The 27339-nt window shown below is 35.4% G+C and overlaps 1 protein-coding gene across 1 annotated transcript in view; it reads right to left on the reverse strand.

Annotated features, from left to right (window-relative positions):
* Positions 1-6525: 6525 nt before the first annotated feature.
* Positions 6526-27339, reverse strand: part of STXBP5L (syntaxin binding protein 5 like) — a 390498-nt gene continuing 369684 nt past the window's right edge. Inside the window, exons 23-28 of the mRNA XM_030330346.1 lie at positions 25914-26153; positions 17293-17653; positions 11919-12084; positions 9380-9491; positions 7506-7726; positions 6526-6941 (exon numbers count right to left, since the gene is read on the reverse strand). Of these exons, the coding sequence (XP_030186206.1) occupies positions 6900-6941; positions 7506-7726; positions 9380-9491; positions 11919-12084; positions 17293-17653; positions 25914-26153 (1142 nt within the window). The 3' untranslated portion in view covers positions 6526-6899. The remainder of the gene's footprint in view (positions 6942-7505; positions 7727-9379; positions 9492-11918; positions 12085-17292; positions 17654-25913; positions 26154-27339) is intronic.

Consider the following 27339-nt stretch of genomic DNA (forward strand, 5'->3'; position numbering starts at 1 on the left):
TAGCCTCAATATATTTGTTTAATTGTTCCCTCCTTTATCTCCACCTGCTGGACTACCTTCTGTCCTGTGCCTACCTCTCACAGGCCATCATTACTGTCATGTCAGCCACCTCACTCTGATTCTGTCTTCCTCTGGATTGTCACACTCACTTGCTACTGTGCACTCCTTGCATGGGGCTGTCATCAACAACTTAGGTTGGTTGACTTTTGGACTGAATGAATGGAAAAAAAGGAAAGGAGGAAGGAAGTCAAATCAGTATTTTAAATATTGAATGCATATATGTGAAGCCTGACTGATTGTATTTCAAAGAAGATAAGGATACTTTTGAGAAAATTCTGAAGGGGGGGGGATGCCTGGGTGGCTCATTTGACTGAATGACCAACTCTTGATTTCGGTTCATTATCTCACGATTCTTAAAATCAAGCCCAGTGTCGGGCTCTGTGCTGATGGTGCAGAGCCTGTTTGGGATTCTCTCTCTCTCCCTCTCTGCCCCTCACCCACTTGTGCATGCTCTCTCTCTCTCAAAATAAATAAACATTTAAAAAAATTCTGAAGAAAAGACAACATTTGGAATTTAAAGGGTCTGTTTTTACATTTTCACTATTTATTGAAAAACATTTCTTAGCCTATGGTTGGTTGGTTGATTTTTTTTTCCATCTTTATATGGAGCCAAAACTAGGAGGGAAGTTGTGGTAATAGGAAAATTTTCTTGAGATAATTAGTATTTGGAAGAGTAAGATTAGTCAGCTAAGGCCACAGTATAGATAAATATAAAAAAGTGCCTGAAGAGGAATTAATTGTGCAGATGAAAGCCAGAAGGGAAGAGAGCTCTGTCTTTCTAGGGGACTTTTGGAGGTTGTGAAGTTAATGAATGTAGTGATATAAACCCATAATGGTTTATGGGTTTTGCCTGAATGGGATTAAAGCCTGAGCTTTAATGAAGTCAAGAAATAAGGTATGAATGTTCAGTTTGTAAATACATCTTACTCAGCCTTGGTTTTTTATTCTGCATCCTCACCAAACTTAGTTTTACTTGTAATTCACCAAAGGTCTAATCGACATCCTCAAAAATTGACTGTAGAGTCTTCCATAAAAAAGTTACACAACTCCCCAGTTTGAAATTTGGGGAAATTTGGGGTGGCTATTCTACCCTTTGGGATTTATAGACTCTAGCAAAATCTATGAGTTTGGAGAACTTATGTTTAGTCTTTTTGTTTTTTACTTCAAACAAATGTGTTGTACATGCTCCTCCTCTCTGCCTTTTTAAAACAATTATACTTTGCAAAACCATGGCTCAAAGTGTTGCAAATGAAGGTCTTACCTCTGTCCATATTTAATCTTGGCAAAAATGTTTAGTAGTGCATGACATCATAACATAAGAGCATCTATGTACAAACATATACAATTTTATTGATATTTCTACAGACTACAAGAATTTTAAGTATAGTCACAATTGCTGAGTGCAACAGAAAAATAGTAATTTGTCATTTTCTGAAAAGATGCAAAAGTTCTGAAGATGAAAGAAAGATACATCAATGATGTCATCTGTTTCTTATTTCCTAGAATAAAACATCACATAATTAAGTACTAAAAATTATAGGTTATTAGAGATTTTGATTCTGTGTACACTTGTCCATAACCACCACCTAGTTTATTTTCTGGCTTTGCAGTTAAGAAGCATAGGCCAATACCAGAGGGAGCAGTATGAGAGGAGAGAACTCTCAAGTTTTCTCATTAGGTATTATTGCCTTGGATAGGCAGACTCTCCCTTTTTAAAGGTGAAAGCAGTCTTTCAGGGCACAGATAGTGAGTTACAGACACTCTTCTCCCTTTAAACATGAATCCAATAACCAAGAAAATAAATCCAAGTGGCCCTGGGAGCTAAGCCAGCAATCAAAAAGGAACTGCTCTTCCTTCTTGCTAAGATCTTGTCCAACTATGCAGAAAAGGTACCTAGTACCTATGTCTCCTCCAAATGAAGAATGAATAATAAATTTGGACCTGATTTAGTAAATGATTGTTTTAATTTCCACTATCCTGTTACTAAGAATTAGTTTCCACTTAGCTTTACATACTGTTGAATTTCTTATTTTTCTTCTGGTGTCTTGTGATGTCACATGTATAAGACAATCAAAATCTAGATGTTTGAATTGGAATAATTAATGGCCAAGTCACATGGGAGAAAATCACAAAGACAGACTTATTTAAAATTAATAGGGCCTTCCCTGGTCAGAAATTTGCACAGAACATTTGTTTTGGGTTTCAACACAATAATCAATCCAGACAACACTATATCTTTTACATGTTGTCTTCCCTGACCCATCAGAAGTGGGGCTTGGATACCAGCCAAGGTAGACAAATGTTTCTTCCTTAATTGGCCGTAAAGCTGTGTTTGTCAACATTGGCTAACATTGGAACCATGTTGAGGGCTTTCAAAATTACACATGTTTGGTTCCCACTCTGAGAGATTTTGATATAACTCCTTAGGTGATTCTGTTGTACAGCCAAGGTTGAGACTCAGTTCCCTATGTAAATACATAAATAAAAGCAGCCATCTGTGCCTCTGGTTTCTCATCAAAATTTCTTCCACTTAACTCTGGCTCCCATGTCCCTCCCCACCCCAACCCTCTTGTACCAAACTGGCACTTCCTCTCACTTTCCCAAATATTCTGTATTTTGTCCTTTTAGGGCTATTTTGTATGCAAATATGCACACTAAACTTGTTACACAACCACTATACTCCCTGGAATGAGCCATCCAGAATACATGACTTACCAGAGTGTTTCTGGCACCTGGATCAGTGTGTATGTGAAGTAGTATGTAGTCAGTAATGGGGTTGGTGTAATAGAGGACATAGGTGAGGAAGCTGTGAAGGCTACCACTTTTCTCCTGAATCACAGCAAGGCCTGATAGAAGTGTCTGACTCCTTTCGGCATTGCCGTTTCTGAAAGTGGTCAAGTTCTAATGTCTTTCCATTGGGTCAGACTTAATCACACAGATATACTGGTGGGTTGTCCCAATGATCCTAAACCAAGGAGAGTATTTTTAGCTTACTTTTCTAGACCTGCTTCATTTTTCCCTTCTGCCAAACGTTTTATAACTATTTCAAAGAGTTCATCTTCATCTTCTTCAACCAGCCTTGGGCATAATCTATTTTTTCTTTCTCAAAGTCCTGGTAATCCTTTAATACAAATAACAGATAGATGGTACATTTAATATTTGACACATGGGTCACATAAAAAGGGACTCCAACAGTAAACCTTTTCCTCTTATAATCCTTTAAGATCTTTGAGGAATAGAAAACTGGATTCTGATTTATTAACTTGAGAATCACTCCAAGGCTATATAAAAGGTTTGACAAATTGTCTTTGTGACTAAAGTATAAGAAAACATCTCCCTCAGTTCTGTCACTATTCTTCCAAAGTTAGATAATGACCCCAATGGTGATTGGGGTACTGAGTCTGAGTCTCAAGTATAAGAAGGAAAGTCAGTCCTGCTTTTGTAGGGGATTAAATGACAAATCAATCATCCTCCCCTCCATACAAGGTTAATGGATGATTTCATGGTAGGGGTTATTGCTCACATTAAAACCAGGAAAACAAACACTTATAGCTTCTTATTGGTGAATAGAACACAAAGACCCATTTTCTTGTGGGACAGTAAGAAGGGCTTATCTCCTGAAGGATTCATAAGGAGATGAGGTCAACTTAAGAGGCTGTGGTTATCAAACTTTATTTTCTGATGCCCCCATAGCAGATATAATGTAATTTTGATGACTACTAAGGCTCAGTCATTTTTTTCTATCATTGTCCAAGTTACTAGGAGTATTTTTTTGTGTTCCAAGATAGAGGCAAGACATTTAAATAGTAGAGAATAGAGATGTAAAGAATTACATGGATCAACAGTACTCATTTTCCAAAGATGATGATGATAAGGTTGTGGTGGTGGTTGTGATGGTGTGTGTGTGTGTGTGTGTGTGTGTGTGTGTGTATACATGCGCACGCGCACACATATGTCAGTGTAACAGAACGGAAATATTCAAAGAGAAAAATCACATCCACATTAGATTCTTGTTATTGCTGTCTCTTTGAATTATAAAAATAATTCTGATGCAGTAAAACCTCATTGATTTGTATTCCACTAATCAGGAGTTTGGGAGATGAAGTTACCCTTACATTAAGAAAGGGTTTATAAAAATTATATTGAAAGACATATTTAAACGACTTAAAAGAATTTATTCATTTCAAGCATTTAGAAGCACCTGTTTACTTCCAATTGATGTGCTAATTATAAACGTTTTATCTATTCATTAGAGCCAGAGTTTTAAGCACTTCTGTAAAATGCTATATTGTTCTTTTTCTTGTTTTCTCTGTATGCTTAAAATATTCTGTAATTGTTATTTTTCACTGATTCATATAAGCTTTCTCAAAATAGTATTTTATTGCATATGAACCACACATGTAATTTGGGGTGTAATAATTTATCTTCTTAAGTTATGATATTTAATTTTATACAAGACATATATTACATAGTCACATTTAATCTGTCTTTAAATAATGTAGAACAGTGGCTCTCAACTGGGAGCAATTTTGGCAATGGCTGGAGACATTATTTTATTCTGGGGTTGCTACTGGCATCTAGTGGATAGAGGCCAGGGTTGTTGCTAACCATCCTACAATGTAAAGGGCAGTCCCACAACAAAGAATTTTCCATTAATAGTGACATTGTTGAGAAACCCAGGTGTAGAACAAGTTAAATACAAACTTACTGAGGCCTTCAGAGACAGTCATTGAATTTGATGCCACTTTGGACTGAATTTCATTGTTCCTAAAATAATATTTTGCTCTTTTAGTTTTTTTTAAGTTATAGAAATGATAAAGTATCTGTTCAGAAAATCAGAAAAGTGAGTTCTTAAAACTGATGGTACAAATAGTGTACTGCAATATGGCTGCCAATGTTTTCTAAACTCTGATCTCAGGTTTAATATTTTTACTGTATAATCTTATGTATCATGTTTGTATTTCCAAGTCAAGTTCTGTTACTCTAAGGCTGTTCTCAGGAATGGTGAGATTCATGGAGAAGCTTTTTTGAGAAATTAGGAGAATCCAAGGACTCTGAGAAATGGTTTCTTGGTATACATTTTCTGGCTCTATCATCTTTGCTCTTCTCAAAATTACTGAGAGCATTTAAAGAAAGTACCACTTCAAAAAAAAAACCACTAATAATAAAAAAAAATCTAAAAAAAACCTCACAAATAAATACTATTTTGGGCTACTAAAATAACTTGGACTTCAGGAAAATGTGAATTCTTAAACACAAATGCAAATCCAGTAATACCTGGAATAATCAAAATTCAGTAAGACAGACCCATTGATTTTTTAAAAAATATTCTTTTCAAAGGAACAACATATTACAGGATGGGTCCTGGAATCTGCATGCATTCATTTTCTATGACTTTTAACTTCCAGAATCATGTTAAATAATGATGGCAAATGTATTCATTTAGCCTCTAGTAGTTCACTGTTAGAGTTATGACAGAGAACGTTTATCATATTAAGGATATTCTTTATTCCACCTTTAAAAGAGTTTTAAATAAGGAATAGGTGTTTGGTGTCTACTGACAGTTTGTGGCTTATAGCCCAGTGAGTGACAAAATTATTGATTTTTGTATAATTAAACTCTCTGTATTTCTGTTGTCCATGATGGTGACTAAGGCCAAGATAGCAAAAATTTTATAAAGATTTTCAATAGTAAGTATTGAACCAAAAAGTATTTACTAATGAAAGCCCTTGTTAGTCAGAAATGAAATAAATCAGAATCCCTTTCCCAAAACATTAACTGAGGTTTTACTGAATCATACTGAAGAAAATGACCAGTTTGGTCTGTGAGTGTCAGGCTGCAAGAGCACCTTTGGATTGAAGACCCCACTGGGCTTGAACAGTAATATACTGTGTAATTGGCAGACAAAGATACAAATGGAGCCTTAAAAATATATCACTTTAGAAACTGAAACCAGAGTGTGTGAAATCAGTTCTCAAAGCTAACTGCATTGTTCCTATAATCTAGTTTCCCCAAACTTATCAACTCCCCTACAGAGCACAAGCCAGACTGAAAAAATGCTTTGAGGTGACCGAGCCCTACCTGGTTTATGACTGAAAATAGCAACTTGTTCTGGAGATGATAGAAATGGAAATAATTGTGTTAGGAATAATTTAATATACTGGTAATAATTATGACTGATAACCATGATGATGTAAAATATTATGGAGCGAGAAACATTAATCAGACTCTTGCCATAAGAATTCAATAATGTCATAGTATAATGAAAATTATAGATGAGAAGAAAATTCTGGTTTTCTTTTCTTTTTCAGTTGGGTATGGCAAATGTACTTGAAATACACTGATATCTTCTAATGCAGATTTTTTAAATTGTCAGGTGTGGCCCAATTTATAAAAATAGTTTACCATAAATCTTTTTTTCTTCTGTCACAACATGCTTGTTTTTTTTTTCTTTTCCTCTTAAGATGTTAATTTATCATGCAAAGATTTTTTTTCATTAAGTGCATTAATGCTTTTGTTTGTACAGGATTTTTTCAAATCAGCAGGACTCCCCGTAGTTCCTAAATGTAAATCCTTAGCAAATGACATGCCAAGATGATAGCTCCATTCCACGCTGGGAAAAGGCAAATTCAGCCATGTCTTGGGATTTTAACCAGGTTTCCAGCCTTTGGGTTATACGGTGTCTCTAATAAATTTCCCTTATGATAACTTCAGATGGACTGTAATGGAACATTTTGTAGAAGAAACTGGCTTCTAGCAAGTTGAATAGTGATGCTGGGAATAAATTTGGTTTCCCTGAATAATGGTTTCTCAAAGCAGTCAACAGCTTCTTTAGAAGTTTAGAATTGGTACCATTTCTTATCCTTATATTTCAGCATTAACTGCAAAGAAAAATAGTCACAATAAAATGCTTTTAGAAGTCTTTAAAAGTACTAATCAAAGCAAGTTCATACTGAGCTAATCATGCATATCTAACTAAATTGCAAAATTTATATAACTTCATTTTTTGAAATAAGGTGCATATGAGAAAGATTTTTAAAAAATAATCAAGCTGTAAAGACTCAGCTGATTTTTAATGATTGAAGCAAAAAGTAGTGTGTGGATTCTTGCTTCTTATGCCCCTCACCTTTTTTTGCTTGAAAGGGAATCATGTAATGTACCTAAGCACCTTTCTAGTAGCAGGTGCACAATACAGATACGATGTATCAGAGCCAATGAATAATTTTCTTTTAAATTATCTCCTAAGGTAAAGCAGTATTACTATAGTATTTAAAAACATTTTTCTTCCAAATACTGGGGGAATTACAATACTTATAATGAGATTCAAGCTACCTTGGCTCTCACACAGGATTACTTACGGTGGCATCTCTGTTTGGGTTTTCTCGTGGGGGACCTGAATGTTTTAAGCTATTGCTGTGTAAAGATGCCTATATTAAGCAGTTTACCTCATGTGCGTGTTTGGAAAATGCTTCCGCACTGGTCATCATGCCTGCAGTTTTCTCCTCCAGCTCTCCTAGCCTCTGTCCTCTCTCATCAAGTGCGATCCGGGCTCGAGTCAGCTCTCCCATCACCCCTCCGGCCGCACCTTTCATCCCTTCTATACCACCTGGGCCAGGAATGTGTTGTGCAAGGCTGCGCGATGCTTTTCCTGCTGAAGCTTCCCCAACTGGGAGTTCAAGCCATAGCAATTAAAAAACACATTGTCAGTAATTCAAATAATTATAATCAAGCTTATCACCAAAGTACTTGCATTAAATTCTATCATCATAATTCTCATATAGAGAGAGGTATACTTGGTTCTATCACAGACGTGTATTTGGAGATGTTAGCACTTACCCACCTATGAAAGAGATTGAGACTGCGAGGTAACTGTGTTGTTACTGCCTGTCCTCGTGTGTATGTGTATGTGTGTATGCGGGTTCCATGCAATATGGCATCACTGCCCTTCTTGACATTGCTGAACCAGTTGCTCACAATATAGGCGATTTCATATTTAACCCATATTAGGATAGTTCCAATCTTAGGCCAGTTCATTTGTTTAAACTTCTGCCCAAGTCTTCATTCCTACCATCTCTGCTCATCTTGCTGTCATCCTCTGTAGGCCTCAGTTGTTACTGTTTTAAATTGTGTGTTGGGGGGAAGTAAAATACTAGAGAACAGGGTCTATGCCTGATGGACACGAGCATACATATGTTGAAATTCTGTTCCTTTATAAAAGGATAATAGTTTCTCTACCATTTACAAAGTTCAGTTTAATTTGAATGAATTTTAAGGACGTTTTTTATTGAAAGACAGCTATCTTGGTAGAAATTTGGTGAGCATTCTCAAGGATGTAACAGTAGGCATGGAATTAAGATCTATTTTTTTTAAATAAGAGACTTACTGAGACACAATTCACATACGTTATATACCACAGTTCAGTGGTTTTCAGTGTACTGACAGAGTCATGCAGCTACCACTACTATCTAATTTTAGTACATTTTCATTACTCCAAAAAGTTTAAACTCTGTGCCCATTAGCAGTCACTCCCTGATCCGTCCTTGTCCCAGTGCCTGGCAACCACTATATACTTTATGTCTGCATGGATTTGCCTATTCTGGACATTTCATGTATAAGTGGAATCATATAATATGTGGTCTTTTTTGTCTTCCTTCTTTAACTTAACATGGTGTTTTCAAGTATCATTCATGTTGTAGCATGTATCAAACTTCATTTGTTTTTATGGCTGAAAAATATTCCATCATATGGAGGCATCTAGATCTTCTGCTTGGTTAAAAGTTCAAGAGAAAAGGAGTTTTGATCTGCAAGACTAAATAGTGGTGAGATATTCTGGAAAACACATTTTTCTTTCTGAAAATGTTCCCTAGTATCTTTCTACTCCTTTTCAATTATTGTTTGTCAGAGTTTCACTGGAAGGATTTTAAAGTAATTTATTCTGTAGCATTGATAAGCCTGTGTTCTGGATAAAGAATCTGTTTCCCAGCAGTGGTTTCAAGGTAGCAGATCCATAAACATTTTTTCCAGAATTCAGTAACTGAATATCTTCACCTGCCTTGTGGGTATGATCTATTTGCAAATGACATTTATTAGCTTACTAATTATTTGTATGAATTGCATGCAGTATTTTTATTAAACTATTTCCTAATATTAAGTAACTGATTTTATTCATATTTGGTAAAAAATAATTTTCAAGATACAGAAGCAAAAAACCCTAGTCTAGAATTTGAGATCACATATTATATTAAGTTACACACACACACACACACACAAACAGGTCTTCTATTTTGTGATACAGCTTCATAATCAGGAGTTTACTCACAGAGCTCTTCTCTGTCAAATGTCTGTCCACTTCCACCAAAGAGTCCCTTGAGAAAGCCTCTATTTTGAGCTTCTGGTGTCTCTATGGGAATAAACAAATCTCCTAGCATGTCCTGTATCAAATTCAAACAAAAAAGCATTAGAGTAACTAAAAATAAATTAATAATAATAATAATAATAATAAAACATTGTGGAATGTTAAAGCACATAATGAAAAGACAATCTGCTTTCCATATATTTTCCTGGTGATTTTTGCTTTCCTCCCAGTTTTCTCTCTGGCATTTCTTTCTCCACCTCTTTTTCCTTCCATTCTCCTGTAACTGACATTTTTAAATTTTCATTTTTATGTCCTCTTCTCTTCTCCCCTTTACAGTTAGAAAGCATGAGAAGCAATATATTTACCCTAGGACTAATCTCCACCTGATCAGTGACTCACAATCTGGACTGCTTTTCCTTTTTCAATTACTATAGCCTCTTTCCTGTCTGAACCCCCTTCCTGAACTAAGCATGGACTAACCTATGAAGTAGGAAGCCTTTGGGAGTATGTGGAGGAAGTTTGGATTTATTTTTATATGAAGTACAAAATTAGGAAATGATTCAAGATAAATGAGTCAAAATAGGCAGCATAGTGAGACACAGTTGTTTTCAATATCTGATGTGCTTTAGAATGAGTGGAGAAATACCTTGCTAGAAATACAGGTGCTTGAGCTTCATTCACACATACTAAATCAGAACCTACATAAATGTTCTTTGGTTATCTATATTTTTAGTGTGCTCTTCAGGTCTTTCTGAAGCAGACCAAAATTTGAGAATCATTGGTATGGAGGAAGGAACTTCAACCACAAGTCAAGAGATGTGTGACCTAATATCAGTTTGTCCATGAACCTGCAGCGTGACTCTCTCTCACCTCTTCTCACCAGATCTGCACTCTTCCTCCTGGATCCCTTCTCTTTGGAAGTGGCTTAGCCAGAAACCCAGGGATAATTATTAATCCCTTCCTTTCCCTCACTGCTATATCTAATAACCTTCCAATCCAACTGATTACACTCTTACTATTAAATCTGCTAACTTCTCTCCATTCTCACTGCTAGCTCCCTTATTTTAAGCCACTGTTATTTTTGGCCTTAATTATTAAAAAAAAAAAACACCTCCTAATTGTTCTCTCAAATTCTTCAAAACTATATGTAACCAGAATATTAGTTTTAATAAACAAATTTGCTAAACCTTTTCCATGACTTCCTGTTCCCCTTGGGATAAATGCCAGATTCCTTAAGGAGCTTACAGGGTGCTCCAAGATCTACTTTTGAATAATTCCCCAGTACTATCCCTCCACCCTTTTCACTGTCTAACTCTGCAGTTTATTGGCAGTTTCCTGAACCTCTGGAATTTTTGCATGACACTACTCTGCCGAGAATATCATATCCTTTTCCATTCCCAGCCACCCATCCCTATAGATGACTCTTATTCATCCTTTACAACCTTGTTCTAACTAGCCCTCCCTGCTATCCCATAACTGAGGGGCCCCTGTTCCATGTCTCCTCAGCGCTGGCACAGCCACATATAGACAGTCTTTTTCTGTCAGACAGAGTGCGGTGCTTGTCTGTTGACTTATCTTCCTCCACACTAGCAGGTAGAGACTTGTATCTTAACTAGAACCTAGCCAAGTACCAGGCATATGGTAACCACTCAACAAGCATTTGCTGAATAACAATAATAGGAACATTATTATTTATTTTTAAAACATACTATATTCCAGGCACTGGGCTCAGTTCTTACTTAATTCTCATGACAGTGCTCCAAGGCAGAGCATACAGGTCGGTTAAGCAAAATTCCCAAAGTTATACAAGTGGGCAAAATACAACTTAAATAGTTCAGAGCTTATACTTTTAACCTCTCTATTAAAATGGATGGGTTTTAGTTTTCTGTTTTGTAAAATAAAGGGGTTGAACCAATTAAATCTCTAAGATGCTCTTTTGTAACCACTTTTAGGTTATCTAAGGTTTTGATAAGCTTTTATATTTATTTTGTTTCAAAGCTCTGCTCACTGCTATGATAAAACACAAATGCCCAATACTAACCCACAGGATATGTATTTATTTTGTATGGCTCTTAAAATTTAGACTTCTTTTTTTAAAAAGTCCGTGAACTCCCTGAATTGTATGCAAGATTTTTGTGTGCACGTGCATAGTCCCCACCTTGGAGGGAGAGTTTATAATCTTACAGGGGATTCTCCATAGTAAAACAAACAAACAAACAAACAAACAAACAAAACAATAAAATGACCAAACAAAAACTCAACCATTAATACGTATGATCTTTGCATACTCTCCGTCAGTCCCCCTCTTTCTTTCTTTTTTTTTTTTCTGTGTATAACTACACCCACACTAAACTTGACAGGGTCACAATGATGAACATATATTCAAAACACCTAGGGAAGGCATATTTATTGCCTGCCCCAATAATATTTAGCTATTAGATATCTCTCTCATTCTCTTTTTACAACCATATCCAATGTGTATTCATAAATGTGCCTGACCTACCTGTAGATTATCACACATCTCTTGGCTGTATGTTAACCGCTGAATTTCAGTAGGAGAGACGAGGTATAACGCTTGGCCTTCATTGGTAAAACAAAATGTCCGTGCTATCCTCATGTCTGTCAGTGGCAAATAATTAACATCCAACATTGGGCGAAGACTAGGTAGGCTGAATGGAAAAAAGCAAATCCACATTTCATATTCACGTTGTTAGAAGCTTTCATTTCTCTGTGTAAAATGTACAGTTCCTTACATAAAAACATTTATTTTTATACCACTATTTAATGTTTGTTTCTTTTTATTCTCTTGAAGTCTCTGGTAAAAAACTAGACTTTCACATAAAATTATATACACACAAAAAATTATGGGCCTGGTTCTTTCTCTTAATCCACACAGATACTTAGCAAATATGTTTGAAGGGTGGATTAAATGTAGTGGCCAGCAATTTTAGAATACTTTCTGCAGCATTTCACAGGTTCCTGCAACCAAAGGTTGCAGTCTTTGGTTATGGGAGAAACATCACCACTAGAAAGTACTTGGTCTACTGTCTCCTTTAAGGCAAAACTCCTGAGTCTGAGGAGGTTATGCACTGAGGAAGACATGGAATGGATCCAGTTCACTGTGCCTGGCCATGGAGTGGCTTTGCTCCCCATTCCTCTACTCCCTCTACACACAGGAAATAAAAATTACCTATGACTTAGGACATCTGCACTGAAGGCATGCTTAGTAAATAAACATGGTTAGGGCTGTACGGGAATGAGAATAAGTTACAAATAATAGATCAGAATTAGGCATAGCTAAATGAATACCACTCATCTCCAGTGTCTTACCAAATAGCTATAATCTTATCCTTATGTGGTAGCCCAAAATTTTGCTTAAATATTCATCAGAATGTCCCTTTGGATATGGCCACAAGAGCCAGTTTTGCAAACTACTGAAGAAACTGGTCTCATTGCTTTTTAAATCACACCTCTAATACCAAAAGGATAAAAAGAGACTTGTCATTAAATCTCCAGCTTTCAAATTGTTCAACTGATTCTGGTGTTCATGATGATTTTAAATTATCCCAGATCATAAAACCAGTACCTTGAAAAAAACGTACTTATTTCTCTTATGAAAGTAGTTTGTTATTACAAGTTAAGCCCTAGAACTTTACAATATAGAATGGGATCTGAAATGTGCACGGTTGGAAAAAGCTTTCCATGAGGTTCTAGCACTATGTTGTCCGATATGGTAGCCACTAGCTACATATGGTTATTGAGCAGTTGATATGTGGTTTGCATGAACTGAGGTATTCTGTAAGTGTAAAATATGTACTGGATTTCAAAGACTTAATATGTTATGACATTTCAAGTAATTGAGGTCTGTAGGCTGTGAGCCAAAACAAGCCCGGTTAAACAGACTTCCATGCTAGATTCTGTCAAATTAATGGGTGGCGGTGGGGAAGGGATTCCAATGGACTTTTCTGATAAGCTACATTGTTTATGTAGCATAATAAAAGTAAGCGAAGAAAACAAAAATGGTTTAATTACTTCAGGTTGGAAATGGCAAAAAGTAATTTACTTGCTAAGAACCAGGAACCAAGTGCTTTTAAAGTTGAAAAAATAGATTTTTTTCTGTGCAGGGACACTTTATAAGGAAATAGTATCACGTAACTAACAATGGTTTTCACTAAAAGCCCAGTTTGAGAACACATTTATAGATAAGACTCTTGTATCCCTTTCTACTACTTTCTAGGTTTGGGTACATTAGCATGTAAGCAATCAGCTACCTGCCAACTATCAGAAAACTAGGTCTTGAGAAGAATGGACTCAGTAGAGTTAATTTCTGATAGGATCTGGAAATATCTAGGAAAATACTTAGCATGGGAAGATGATCAAAGTCAGGAGCATGCCAATTTGAAGGATTCAGTTCTTCAAGCTACATTTTATATATATTACTAAAATCATCCCAAGGTAATTTCCTTCCAAATATTTTTGAGATCCTCAAGAACACATGAAGATTTTCCACTAGGACATAATTAATATTAAAGTAGCCATTACCATGTAAACCAGTTTTTACATAGAGCAGAGGAAGACAGAGATAGCATCTTAATTCTCCTGTTGCTATGACTCCTGCTGTTTTTTAAACTCTCTATTTTTCATTTTTCAAGCAATTTCCCTCCTCATAAATGTAGATGGCAGCACATATTTATTTAAATGGAAATTAATTTTCAGATATACTCAGTATCATTTGAGAAAACGAGACTCACTAAAATTTTGCAAAAACAAGGTAAGTAATCACTATCAAACTAAAAATTTCAATTGTGACAACAGTTTAACGTCTTTTAACTTAAAAGAAAAATTTTGAGTGACTAAATGTGAGCTTGGGGAGGAGAGGGTATGTGTGATACACATTTTTTTTTTCCCTCAAAACTAAGGCATGTCTAGGAGTTAAGTCCTCATTTTCAAACAAGACTGGAATGATTTTCATGACAAATACTGAAAAATAGTTTGAGAAAGAGAAACAGAAACAGAGAAACAGAGACAGAACCAGAAATATCTAAGAGAATGAGTAGACAGTAAATGATTTTTTTTATTTTTTTTAAACTTTATGTAGCTACTTTTCCTTGGCTTACATGTCTCCTCTATTAAAGAAAATCTAACAATGAAAACACTCTCGAAAGCCAAGTTTTGCTCTTGAACTACTTTCCTGTCCCTCATCTATCTTTTTACCACAAAGTTTCCTGAAAAAATAATCTATACCAGGGGTTGGCAAACATTTATTAAAGAGCCAGATAGTAAATATTGTAGGCTTTGTAGGCCATATAGTCTGTTATAACTACTCAACTCTGCCTTGTCATGCAAAAGCAGCTAGACAATATGTAAACAAATGGGTGTGGCTGTGTTCCAAAAACAATTTATGAACATTGAAATTTTAATTTCATGTAATTTTCACATATTATGAAATATTCTCTTTGATTTTTTTCAACATTTTAAAATGTAAAATCCATTCTTAGCTTGCCAGCTGTACAATATCAGATTACAGGAAGGGCAGGATAGATATGGCCTGTTGGCTGTAGTTTGTCAACTTTTGATCTATACCACTGTCTCTTTCTCCATTGAAAATTTTGTTTTTGCCTCCACTATGCTTCTAAGATTTGTTTTGCAAGGATCACTAATACCCTACTAGTTGCCAGGCCAGGCCTAGTGTTTTTTCTTCTACTCAAATTCTTTGGCCTCTCTGCTATATCTGACTACCTCTTGACGTTTTCTTGGTGGTCTTCTATTTTTGTTTGGATACTCTTCTATCCTTTTTATTTCACGAAGTTATTCTTCTCCTTTTCCTATATCTCTGATGACTTCTTCTCAATATCCTCTGCTGGATTTTGTTTTTATTTTACTACATAAATATAGAGATATCCCCAAGTTTTTGTACCCAGATCAGTCTATTTCTCCGTTCTTTTTATACTATCTTCTTTGATGATCTCATTCACTGCTGTAACTTTCACTAATGCATTTATATAGATGACTAACAGAGCTGGATCTTCCATATTTTTCTAACAGTCCAAACCTAAAATTGCTTGCCTAACTTCTGTGGGATCACTTAAAAACACCTCATATTTCAAGAATTTATTCTCAAATTTCTCATTTTCAGCTTTTCCAAATTCTCTTATTTCCTGTTTTAATGACATCGCTGCTACCCAGGTTCATTAAATATTTTCAGTTAAATTCTCTTCTAATCCTGTGATTTAATGGCCTCCATTACCTTTCACAATCAGTTTTATATTTAGCAAGTTTTCCTCAATTATGCCTCACATCTGTTTCCACCTTGCTTTCGAGATACCTAAAACTTTAGTTCAGAAGACCATTTCAAGCTCTTCTTTTATATGTATTTCCCGATGTATAGCTAGAGAAAGTTAAATTCAGCTTTAAAAACAGTATTTCCTATTAACTGATTAATATCAAACTCATTAGCCTGCCATTACAGGTCCTCAATAATTTACCCCAATCTTTCTCTCCAGTTTACGTTCCTCCCAACATCTTGTATTTAATAACATATACCAACTATCTCGTGACTTTGATTCTGAGAACTTAGTTTGTGACTAGAAGATTCAATCCTATATTTCCTCTGTTGGAATATACATGTTCATTGTGTTATCATTATTTGTGTATCTGTCTTATCTCCCCAATTTGATAGTAAGCTTTTTAAGGATTAGGACTATGTTTTTACTAATTTTTATATCTTTCATAGGCCTAGTATAATGCTTAACTGTCTCAATGATTTTTAGAACCAGGTGATGTATTAAAATGAATGACAGTGACTTCTACATAGGTTATATCTATTAAATGTTTGTTGAATTCATAAAATAACTAGGTAATTAATTTTGTGTCTCATGAATTTTATTCTAGTTTACTAACAGTATAATGAAATCTCTCAGCTGATAGCACATTATTAAGGTTGTCAAAGGGCATTAACTTACAGTTACAAGATTAATACCTTCTGGGGGTCTAATGTACAGCATGGTGACTCATAGTTAACAATACTGTATTGTATACTTGATTGCTAGAAGATTAGATCTTAAACTTCTCACCACACACACACACAAATGTAACTATGTGAAGTGATGGATGTGTTAACTAATGTTATTGTGGTAGTCATATATATATGTATATATGTATATATATATATATATATATATATACACACACATACACACACATAGAGTGAAATTACTATTATATATATTGTGTGTGTGTGTGTGTGTGTGTGTATAATCATTGTGCTGTATACCTTAAACTTACACAGTGTTATATTTCAGTTGTAGTGATGACTTTTAGTATACTGTTCAGTGCTGGTCTCACTGTTTCCTAGACTTGTAACCTGAGGTGATTTAAACTTTAATTTATTAACATATGTAAAATGGAGGATGCAAATAATACTTTGTTTTCCTATGTTCTACAGAAACCATAAGGATCAAATTAAATTCTGTATGTAAAATACTTATGTGGACTATAAAACATAGTAAAAGTAAGTTAATTTCTTTTCCTTATAGCTTATTCATTTTTATATTTCATGACTAGCATAGTATATGGGAGGTACATACGTTCAATAAATGCTTGAATTGTGTGAATGACCAGAAAAATCAGTCTTTCCTTAGATTCCTTGAAATCAATTAAAATATATGTATTTCATTCAGAATGCAAAGAATTTTAACAAAAAAAATTTAAAAAAAAACCAGAGTTTCTTCAAATTGTCAAACAATAAAACATTCACAAACATAATGAAAGAATGATCTCAGTTTGCTTCTTGATTGCACATTACACATATACTTTTCAAAATTGTACCTTATTCACACTGTTGTGATTACCAGACAATTTATAAAGAAGGCAAGTACCTCATTATCATGATATGCCCATTGGCACAAAAGCATGCCAAGCAGGCACTGTTACACATGACCACCACGTCTGCTTGCAGTATAAAAGATGTCTCCGTGATGTTATGAACATAAAGACAAGTCTGAGAAGGCAGTGAGAAGACTTTGGCTTGTTTTTCTGAGCAGATTACTGTATACTGATGATCTCCTGTTTCTTGGGATGGAGAGGGGTAGTTCATGATCAGTTTCCTTCTCCAAGATTTTTCATTTTCATCTATGTTGTTTGGATCCCTCCAAACTTCATATGGCGGTTGCATTAATCCACCAGTTCGGTCCATACAGGAGAATGTTAGCACAGCTCCTTTCAGTGAGAGGAATGTACCTATAAAAACAATTTCATATCACTGGCATGTGAAATTCTTTCTAAAACAGCTGTTATTCACGGGCAATAAATGCTTTATATTATAATTATTTATAATTTATAGTGCCACAATATTGCAGTAATATACATAAATCAGTAGATTTGCGAGTTCATCAGTTGCAATAACTTGGAAACATAGAATGTTAGATCTAAAAGGGGCTTAAGACATCAACTTGTCAAATCCTTGCATTTTATTATTTATTTACTTTTAAGATTTTATTTTTAAGTAGTCTCTACACCCAATGTAAGGCTCAAACTTACCAAGATCAAGAGTCACATACACCCTACCAACTGAGCCAGCCAAGCACCCAAATCCTTTCATTTTATTAATGAGAAGATGGAGGCCCAGATTTGGGCCATGTCAGATGGCAGGTTGGTTGTCGAGCCTGGACTAGAATTCACATTTCCTAATTTCTAATCCAGTATTCTTTTGCTATACTATATAGTCTCCCTTAAAATCCTTTTTTTAAAAGCAAATTTTAGAACATTTATAATTTTCATTTATTGAAATAACTCCAACTGAAAAAAATCATGCCATCTGATTCTATTTCCTTATTTCTTAGGCTCATTTACTAGAAAACGGTTTCTTCTTCTGAAATTGAACACCTGGAATAAATTTCATGAAATTTTGACATATAGAGTTCATGCTAGCAATTTTGATTGTATTAGAAAAAAAAAAAAAAACTTCCTTTGGCTCTTACACAGGCTTATGCATGTTTATATAGAAAAGAAGTTTACTCACCTGGATTCTCCAAGTTTGAATATCCATGCCAAATTATTACCTATGGGCTATTTTTACCAGTCCAGGATATTATAAACAGGATATTATAAAACTTGGGAGGCAACTTGTGACAGATTGACTTTGGGACATTACCAGACTCCTGTAAGCAATGCCCAAGAGCCTTTTTTTTCCTTTGTCCTCTGACATCATGTAGAGAGAGTAAGGGGATTAACCTAGGCTAATATTGCCTCAAAAGTGTACATATGACAGACACTTGTAAAAGGAAGGATAATAAATATACATTCCATTTAAAGTACTTTATAACTTAAAGTGCTTAATCAAATTTAAAATAACGTGTTTAGATGATTTAACATCCCAGTTGTGTTTTAAAATCCACCTTAAAAAGAAGAATTTTGCAAATGTCCTACAAGGGAACTGAAGTTAGGAGAGCAGGGTTTGGGCACTTCATCAAGGAATAAAAGAACAGCTCTCCCAGTGTTCCGGAAGCAGGGTGGGGGGGGGGGCGGGGGGGATTTCCAAAGCTATGACAAGTGATTTAATTAGAATTCATCTAGGATTCATTCTTCTATAAAGCCACATTTCCTTAATTACCTGTCATGGGATAACTCTTCTAATTATAAATATCTTAGCACCCTCAATTTAGAGATACCCTAAGGTAGGTTAAAAAGATAAGAAATCTACATTTTGGAAGCCATTTTACTTATACCTGATGCTTACAAACTGTCAGCATCAAAATGACAATTTCTCAATAATCTGCCCTTGCCAAAACAGCTGCTTTGTCTCCTAATTTGTGATAAAAAAAATGCTTTGATTATATTCTGTCCATTAGGTTTATACAGGGTTTAAATTTTTTCAAATATGTATTATTAATCTTTATGACTTGCCATTAATCTTTCCTAACTTAAAAAAAAAAACAAAAACAAAAACTTAAGTCCAAATTGTAAGCCACTACTATTTCAGAAATACACTTCATTGCAAAGTAAGCTTAAATTTAAGGTCCTATATAATAAGATCTTCACAGTTCAGTCTATGGTAAATAATTCACCACACAAGTAATTAGGACTTTCCTCTTGAAGGAGGTCTCACTGGCTGGAAGTATACCTTACTCCAGCTTTCCACAATGGCAGCCTACCCCACTACAACCTTCACTTATATTTATTGAGGACTTACTATGTGTTCTAGGTTCTGTTTTAGGGAATATAATAGTGAATAAAACAGAGATAAATCTCTACTTTCCTAGAGTTTATTTTAGATGATAGAGATAGACCATATATGATAATTAAGTATATATATTTGAGATATTAGACACTGATAAATACTAAGGAAAAAAATAAAGCAGGAAAGGAGATAAGAACTCTAGGGAAAAGGTATGATTAAATTTTAATAGAGTAGAAGGTGTTACGGATTAAATGTTTCTACCTGTCCCCGCTCTCAAATTCTTAGGTTGAAGACTTAACCCCCAGTGTGGATGTACTTGGAGATGGGGCCTCTAAGATTAAATGAGGCCATAGGGTAGGGCCATGATCTGATAGAATTAGTGTCCTTAAAACAAGAGACACCAGAGTTTGTTCACTCTTTCTGGACACAGAAGAAACACTATGAGAACACAGTGTACAGGCAGCTGTCTACAACTCAAAGAGAGAGCTCTCACCAGATACCAACATTGCTGGGACACTGGTTTGGGATTTTCAGTCTGCAGAAGTGTGAGAAAATAAATTTCTGTTATTTAAGCCACCCTCTCTGTGGTATTTTGTTATGGTGTCTTGAGCAGACTAATATAGAAGAGAAGGCTTCTTTGCTTCATACTGTGAGAATCAGGACTCAGGAAACCAGCACAAAATGCTGATATACTGACTACTGGTCAGATATCTGATTATCTTTCATCTCTGAGCCAGGAGTCTTTTATCTTCTATCAACATTCATAAAACTGGAAACCTAACTTTATTAGCTTGCAAATAAAGTAAAATCTCAAACTCTTTTCAGATCTTGACTTTCTAGAGCAGCAAAGGGCAGACTTAGAGATGATGAGATCAGAGAGATCAGAGATGGATCCAGGTTATAAAGGGTCTTGTAGAACACAGTAAAGACTCAGACTTTTACTTGGTATAAGGAAGATTCTGAGAATAGAGTGATGTAATCTAATTTTCATTTAACATGATCACTCTTTCTGCTGGCCATATTCCAAAGGGAGAACAGTTAAGAGATTACTACAATAAATCAAGGCAAGGAAAGGATAAAAGTTTCTTCCAATCAGGTGGTAACAATAGAAGTAGTAAGCAATGGTCAGAATCTGAGGATACTATAAAAGTCAAGCCAACAGAATTTGCTAATAAATTAGATTCAGAGTGTGAAAGAAACAGTGGTCCAGGATGATTCTAATGTTACTGACGAGAGAAATTGGAAGGATGGAATTGTCATGAACAGATGTGGTAATGAATATGGGAGAAAGGAAAGGAAACCAGGAACTCGATTTTGGACATGGTAAGTTTGAGACGATTAATCCAAGTGGATGTCAAGTAACTGGATATCTATGTCAGAAATTTGGAGACAATTCCAGACTATAAATAAAAAATATATAACCCATTAGATTTTCAATGGCATTTAAAGTCATGAGGCAGGTTTAAAGTCATTTTGTCCTCGAATGTAAATAGAAAGTAGAAAAGGTTTGAGTCCGTCTTTGGGCATTCTTATGTTTTAAGTCTAGTGAAATGAGGAGGAACCAGTAAAGTGGACTGAGAAGGAATGGCTACAAAGGTAGGAGGAAAAGTAGGCAAATATACTGTTCTGGAATCCAAGTGAAGTGTTTTTAAGATAGGGACAACGGTAAACTTGGTAATATGTTGCTGATATGTCAAGTAATACATGGCCTGACAACTGACCATTGGATTGAGCCATGAGGTCAGTGGTGACCAGACAAAGGTTTTTATTGATTGGTATGGGAGAAAGCTTGTTTAGAATGGAGCCCAGAGAGAATGAAAGAATAAAATTGGAAATCATGAATATAACAAAAACATTTCAAAGATTTTGCATTAAAGAAAAAGAAATGAAATGGAGCATTATAGAGGGATAGATTCAAGACAGAGTGTCTCTCTTTTATTTACTCATTTACTTTTAGATTTTAAGTAATCTCTACACCCACTGTGGGGCTCAAACTCACGACCCCAAGATCAAGAGTTGCATGCTGTACCGACTGAGCCAGCCAAGCACCCCAAGTTTTTCTCCTTTAATGGGAGAAAGAACAGCATGTTTATTTGCTGATCTAGCAGAAAGATAAGTATTTATTATAACTATAATTACACAATTAGGTATAAAGGAAACAGGAAAAGTTGCTGGATTGACTTTGAGTATACAAATAGAGAAGTTGGCCAAGTTGGGAGCTTACACAGTTTAGTCATAATAACAGGAGAAAATACAGAGACCATGGAGATATAAGCAGACAGGTTGGTAGATGTGGTGTTTGAAGTTATCTGCTTGTTTCAATTTTCTCAGTAAAAGAGGACACATGGTCATTAGCTGACATTGAAAATAGTGGAGGAGGTATTTGAGGTTTGAGGAGAGTGGAGAAAATATATGATTGAGAGTGTGGGAGAGAGGATATTACCCAGCAGCATAGGAACCTACTTGAAGTTATTGGTGATTTATTTCAAAATGAGACTATTTATTGTGGTTATGTTTTTCTCCAGCCATGTTCAGCTGCACAGGCATATAAATAAGCAGGGAGAAATAAATTTAACCAGGATTGTAATTAAGCTGAATTTGCATGTGTGATATTGTGATTTATAATAAACATTTATTTTGGTCTTTTTTCTGTATCTGGCACTGAGCTGCTAAAACCTTTGGAATTTCCTCAAGGAGGAGAAAAACACAGGTGTCTTTTATTATGTTAATGAGGTGACTTTTGGATCTTACCCAAGGATAGGGGCTGGTTGCCAGAGGAACCAGCTGTGTTTAGAGGGTTGGTACCTTTAGTCCCATCCCTTCCCAATCTCCGGAGAGGAGGGGCCTGGAGATTGAATTCAACCAATGATCAATGATTTAGTCAATCATGCCTAAGTAATGAAGCCTCCATAAAAACCCAAAAGGAAGGGCTTTGAAGAGCTTCCGGGTTTGTGAACAGGTGTTAGCGCAGGGAGACTGACGCTCCTGGAGAGGGTATGGAAACTCTGTGTTCTTTTCCACATACCTTACCCACGCATCTCTTCCACGTGGATGTTCATCTGTATCCTTTCATAATAAACTGGTAAATGGTAAGTAAACAGTTTTCCTGAGTTCTGTAAGCCACTCTAACAAATTAATTGAACCCAAAGAGGGGGTTGTGGGAACCTCAGATTTATAGCCAATGTGTCAGAAGCACAGGTGACAAACTAGACTGGTGATTGACATCTAAAGGAAGGAGAGGGAGCAGTTTTGTGGGAATGAGTTCTTAACCTGTGGAATCTGACAATTATCTCCAGATAGTGTCAGAATTGAGTTAAACTGTGGGACACCCAGCTGGTGTTGCAAAGACCTGCTTCTTATGGGGAAAAACCTCTCCACATGTGGTGTCAGAAGTGTTGTGAGTGTGGAAGCAGTTTGAAAGAGGCACACAGAAGAAACACACAGAAGGAGGAAGCACTGTGTTTTTTCCCTGCACAGGAGTAAAGAATTGTAGATTTTTCCATCCTAGCCTATGTAAAGTGGCATTTGTAGAATCAGCATCACCTGGAAGCTTGTTAAAAATGCAAATCCTCAGACCCCACCCCGGACCTGTTTAATTAGAAACTCTGAGGGTGGGGACCAATAATCTGTGTTGTAACAAACCCTCCAAGTGATTCTGATACAGACTAAGGCATAACTACAGGGAATGGATAACCTTAAGGTGCTTTTCCACTCTAAAATTCAATGATTGAGTACAGTTCAAATTTCCATATCATTGAATAGAATTTGCTGTCAAGACAACCACAGTAAATTAAAGTGAAAAGATTCCTTAAAAAAAGAGTTGGCTTTTCTTTATTGAGAGGTTTTTGATTACTGATTCAATCTCCTTAGTAGTTATAGATCTGTTCAGACTTTTTATTTCTTTATGATTCAGTCTTGGTATGTTATATGTTTCCAGGAATTTATCCATTTCTTTTAGGTTGTCTGGTTTATTTGCATATAATTGTTCATAGTAAGTCTCATGATCTTCTAATTAGGCTTTCTCTCTTTTCCATGGTTATTTGTAAAACACATTGGAAACCAGCTTCATAGTTTTCTCTATTGTATACCTCTTTTTTAAAAAAATACTTTTTTTTAGAGCACTTGTAGGTTTACAGAAAATTGAGCAAGTAGTACAGAGAGCTCCCATATGACCCCTTTGTCCTTTATTAACATCTTGTTATACATTGTGGTACATTTGTTACAATTGGTGAGCTGGTATTGATATTAACTAAAGTCTGGAAGGAACAGGAGAATAATGACATAGAAAATTGGAGAAGACAGGTTCCCATTATATATCTTTAACTAGATGAGGAAAAGCTTTGCAACTACTTACTAACTAGATACCACATTATTAAGTTAAATCTATACTTATTTTGTAATTTGCCATCATTTTTAGTCTATGTCTGTTTGCTAAGAATGCTAAAGGACTTCCCTACAATATTGAGAGATCTGTTAAGTCAGTTCCAGAGAATGTTTATTTCTAAGCTTGTGAAATAGAAAACCACATTTTTTAGAATATCTCTTAAAAAACTGTCTTTCACTTATGGTTGTAAACTTTTGTACACAAGAGATAAATTTTCACCTTTAAACTTGTGAGGAATGCCTGGCACATATTAGGTGTCCAATATGTATAACGATTTATTGAGTTAAATAGTGGATTGAATTAATGTTTAATAATTCATTATGACCTCACTAATCTGGCTTTAACTCAACCAATATAAGAGAATTGGGCATATTTCCTTAAAATAAGGAATGTAGTAAAAGATGTTTTCTCATCGTGAAATATGTTTACAATTAAAATACAGTGATCCTAGCAGATTAACTTTTAAAATACAATGCATTTTATGGGCTGAATTGTGTCTCCACCAAATTCATGTGTTGAAGGCCTAGAACCCAGTACCTCAGAAGGTACAACCTTTAAGGAAGTGATTAAGAGGAAGTTGTTAGGGTGGCCCCTAATCCAAACTGGTGTCTGTCTAAGAAAAAGTTAGCATACACAGGGAGACACTAGGGGTACATGCACACTGAAGGACAGCCATGTGAACACATGGCACCTTTGGTGATCTGCAAGCCAAGGAGAGAGGCCTCAGAAGAAACCAAATCTGTTGACTCCTTAATCTTGGCCCTCTAGTCTCCAGAAGTGTGAGAAGATCAACTTCTGTTATTTAACACATACACATACACATAAATACGTTTATCTAAATTTGCCACACTAGGAGAGAGCTGACTATTCCACCTACATTAAGGAAATATCTATAAGAATTTAGTACACCAGTTAAGAAAACAAAACTCTCTCTAACCTGGCATACCATATATATGTATTCTTTTAAAATAAAATTCCTTATCCTATATATTAATAAAATTCCTTTTTTATTTTTTTACCTAAAAACTGTCTGAAAAACATTTCTTATCATACATAGGAAATACAAAGCAAAAGTTACTGAGAACAAAATTTTAAATGTTCAAAGGAATTGTGTGAGGAATCACATTCATCTCTTTGAAAAGAAAAAAAGATAATTCAAGTAGGAAGAATATACTTTGCTTTTTTTTTTTTTTTTTCAATGTTTATTTATTTTGGGGACAGAGAGAGACAGAGCATGAACGGGGGAGGGGCAGAGAGAGAGGGAGACACAGAATCGGAAACAGGCTCCAGGCTCTGAGCCATCAGCCCAGAGCCCGACGCGGGGCTCGAACCCACGGACCGCGAGATCGTGACCTGGCTGAAGTCGGACGCTTAACCGACTGCGCCACCCAGGCGCCCCTATACTTTGCTTTAAGAAGAACATATGCTTTAGCAATAGTACTCATAACTTAGGTCAAATTCTTCAGGTGCTAGGATAAAAGGGAAAGAAATTGTGTGGTATGCTTTTGAAACAAGATGGAAAGTTTACTGAAGATTTTCGAAAGCTATGTAGTGCTTCTAGCTTAATTGTTCTGAATTTGTCAGGGATGATATAGGCTCTGCTCTGGCCTAGAACTTTAGAGAAATACTTCATTAAATACTTTAACTTTTGCATTAAGGTTTTCCTTAGTGCTTTTCAGAAACTTTTTCCCCAAGGCATTGTTTAGGTGGGCAGTTATACAGTTTACTACCATAGAAATGATTATACTATTTTATCCTAATGAATGGTAAGTTGCTATATGACAAATGTTGGGGTAGTATATGATTTATGAAATTCTCAATAGTTTCCAACATACAGAATGCTTATAGTCTTCCAGATCAATACAAATTAATGTTATACATTATCTTATGTCAAAATGTGAAAAATAGCAATTAAGGAATAAAATAAGAACTCTTACCACTTGGAAATACCATGACTGGTTCTGTAAATCTTTGTTCATCTGCTGAAGGTATGTTCAGGGAGATGATTAACACCATTCCCAGACTAGTTCCAACAAACAAACAAGGGGAGACTGTAGAGTCATTTTTCCGAGCAAAAGACTCCATGAAGTATAGTGCTGTAATTGCTTCTTTAGAATCTTTGTCAATACTGGAGATGCTCGAACTTCTAGAACGATTATAGGAATTCTCTCGGCTTTCTATGGATGTTTAGAAGAACAAAAATTAAGTTAGTGTATTTCTATAAGAAGTAAAGTCAAACTTCATACATGAAAAACAAAATTATGAGAGGGAAGTAGAATTTGGTTCCTTGTTAACTGATCTGGAAGACAGCTTGTCCAATTCACCAGCTTATTTTGATAATGAAGAGACTGAAGTCCAGAAGTATAAATCATAAACTCAGGCAGAGCTGGGACCAGAACTTGGGACTCTAGAGTTACAGGTCACCATGTTTTTTCCCCTACATTACCTCCTCTATTAGTTGAAATTTTCTAATCTGGGGAAAAAATATTTAGTCTAAGTAGTAAAGGTTACAAGAATTTCTGGTACCATTTTAATTATGCTTCTGTATCTCAATTACTGAAAATATTCCTAATGATTTCTTGGCAATTCCCTCTTACAGACAAAATTATGACTACTTACCTGAAAGGTCACAAATGTTCTGTGGTGAATACATGTCCCTAACTAACACAATTTTTGGTTTTGCTATATTTGGAGTAACTATAGTTGTAAAAATTGGAGTATTTACCAAGGCCAAAGAACAAATGTCGTATCCCTGAACTACTTTCAGGTTACCTACCTTGAATCCAAATCCAGTTGTAACTTTTCCTAGGACCAGATCAGAAGCTATAGACTGTGCCATCTCATTGTTAATGGTAATCTTTCTGAGGGGGCTTCAGCCCACCTACAGGAAGCAGGATAGTTGTAAGTTTTCCTGCTCATCAACATTCATACATGTGCACACTTCAACAAGCATAAACTCATCCTCAGTTAAAGGAATTCGAGGCAGGTTTTGTTCTTATAATTGCTCTGGAATACAAGTTCCTCATATTCCTTTTTTTCTACATATTCACTCCTTCCTTTATAGGTACAAGTGTGACTCATTTTTATAAAAAGAGTTAAATATAAGTTCCTTAGATTATCCTTTTTCTAGAAAGACAAATATAGTATTCCTAATTTCCCCCTTATATCCCTCAGCAAGTTTGTAAAAATAATTATTCGTAATAGAATTTAGAGATGAGAGGGAGCTTGGATATAATCTATATAACTTTATAGCTTTAGAGACCGAGATATAGAGTTAAGCAATTTCCCCAGAATCCAGTACAAATTAGAGGCAGAAATGTCTGAAAGTCAAAATTCTCAACTCTCAAGCCAGTGATTAAGAGT

This window comes from Lynx canadensis, chromosome C2 (assembly GCF_007474595.2).
Source record: "Lynx canadensis isolate LIC74 chromosome C2, mLynCan4.pri.v2, whole genome shotgun sequence".
In the NCBI taxonomy this organism is placed as follows: domain Eukaryota; kingdom Metazoa; phylum Chordata; class Mammalia; order Carnivora; family Felidae; genus Lynx; species Lynx canadensis.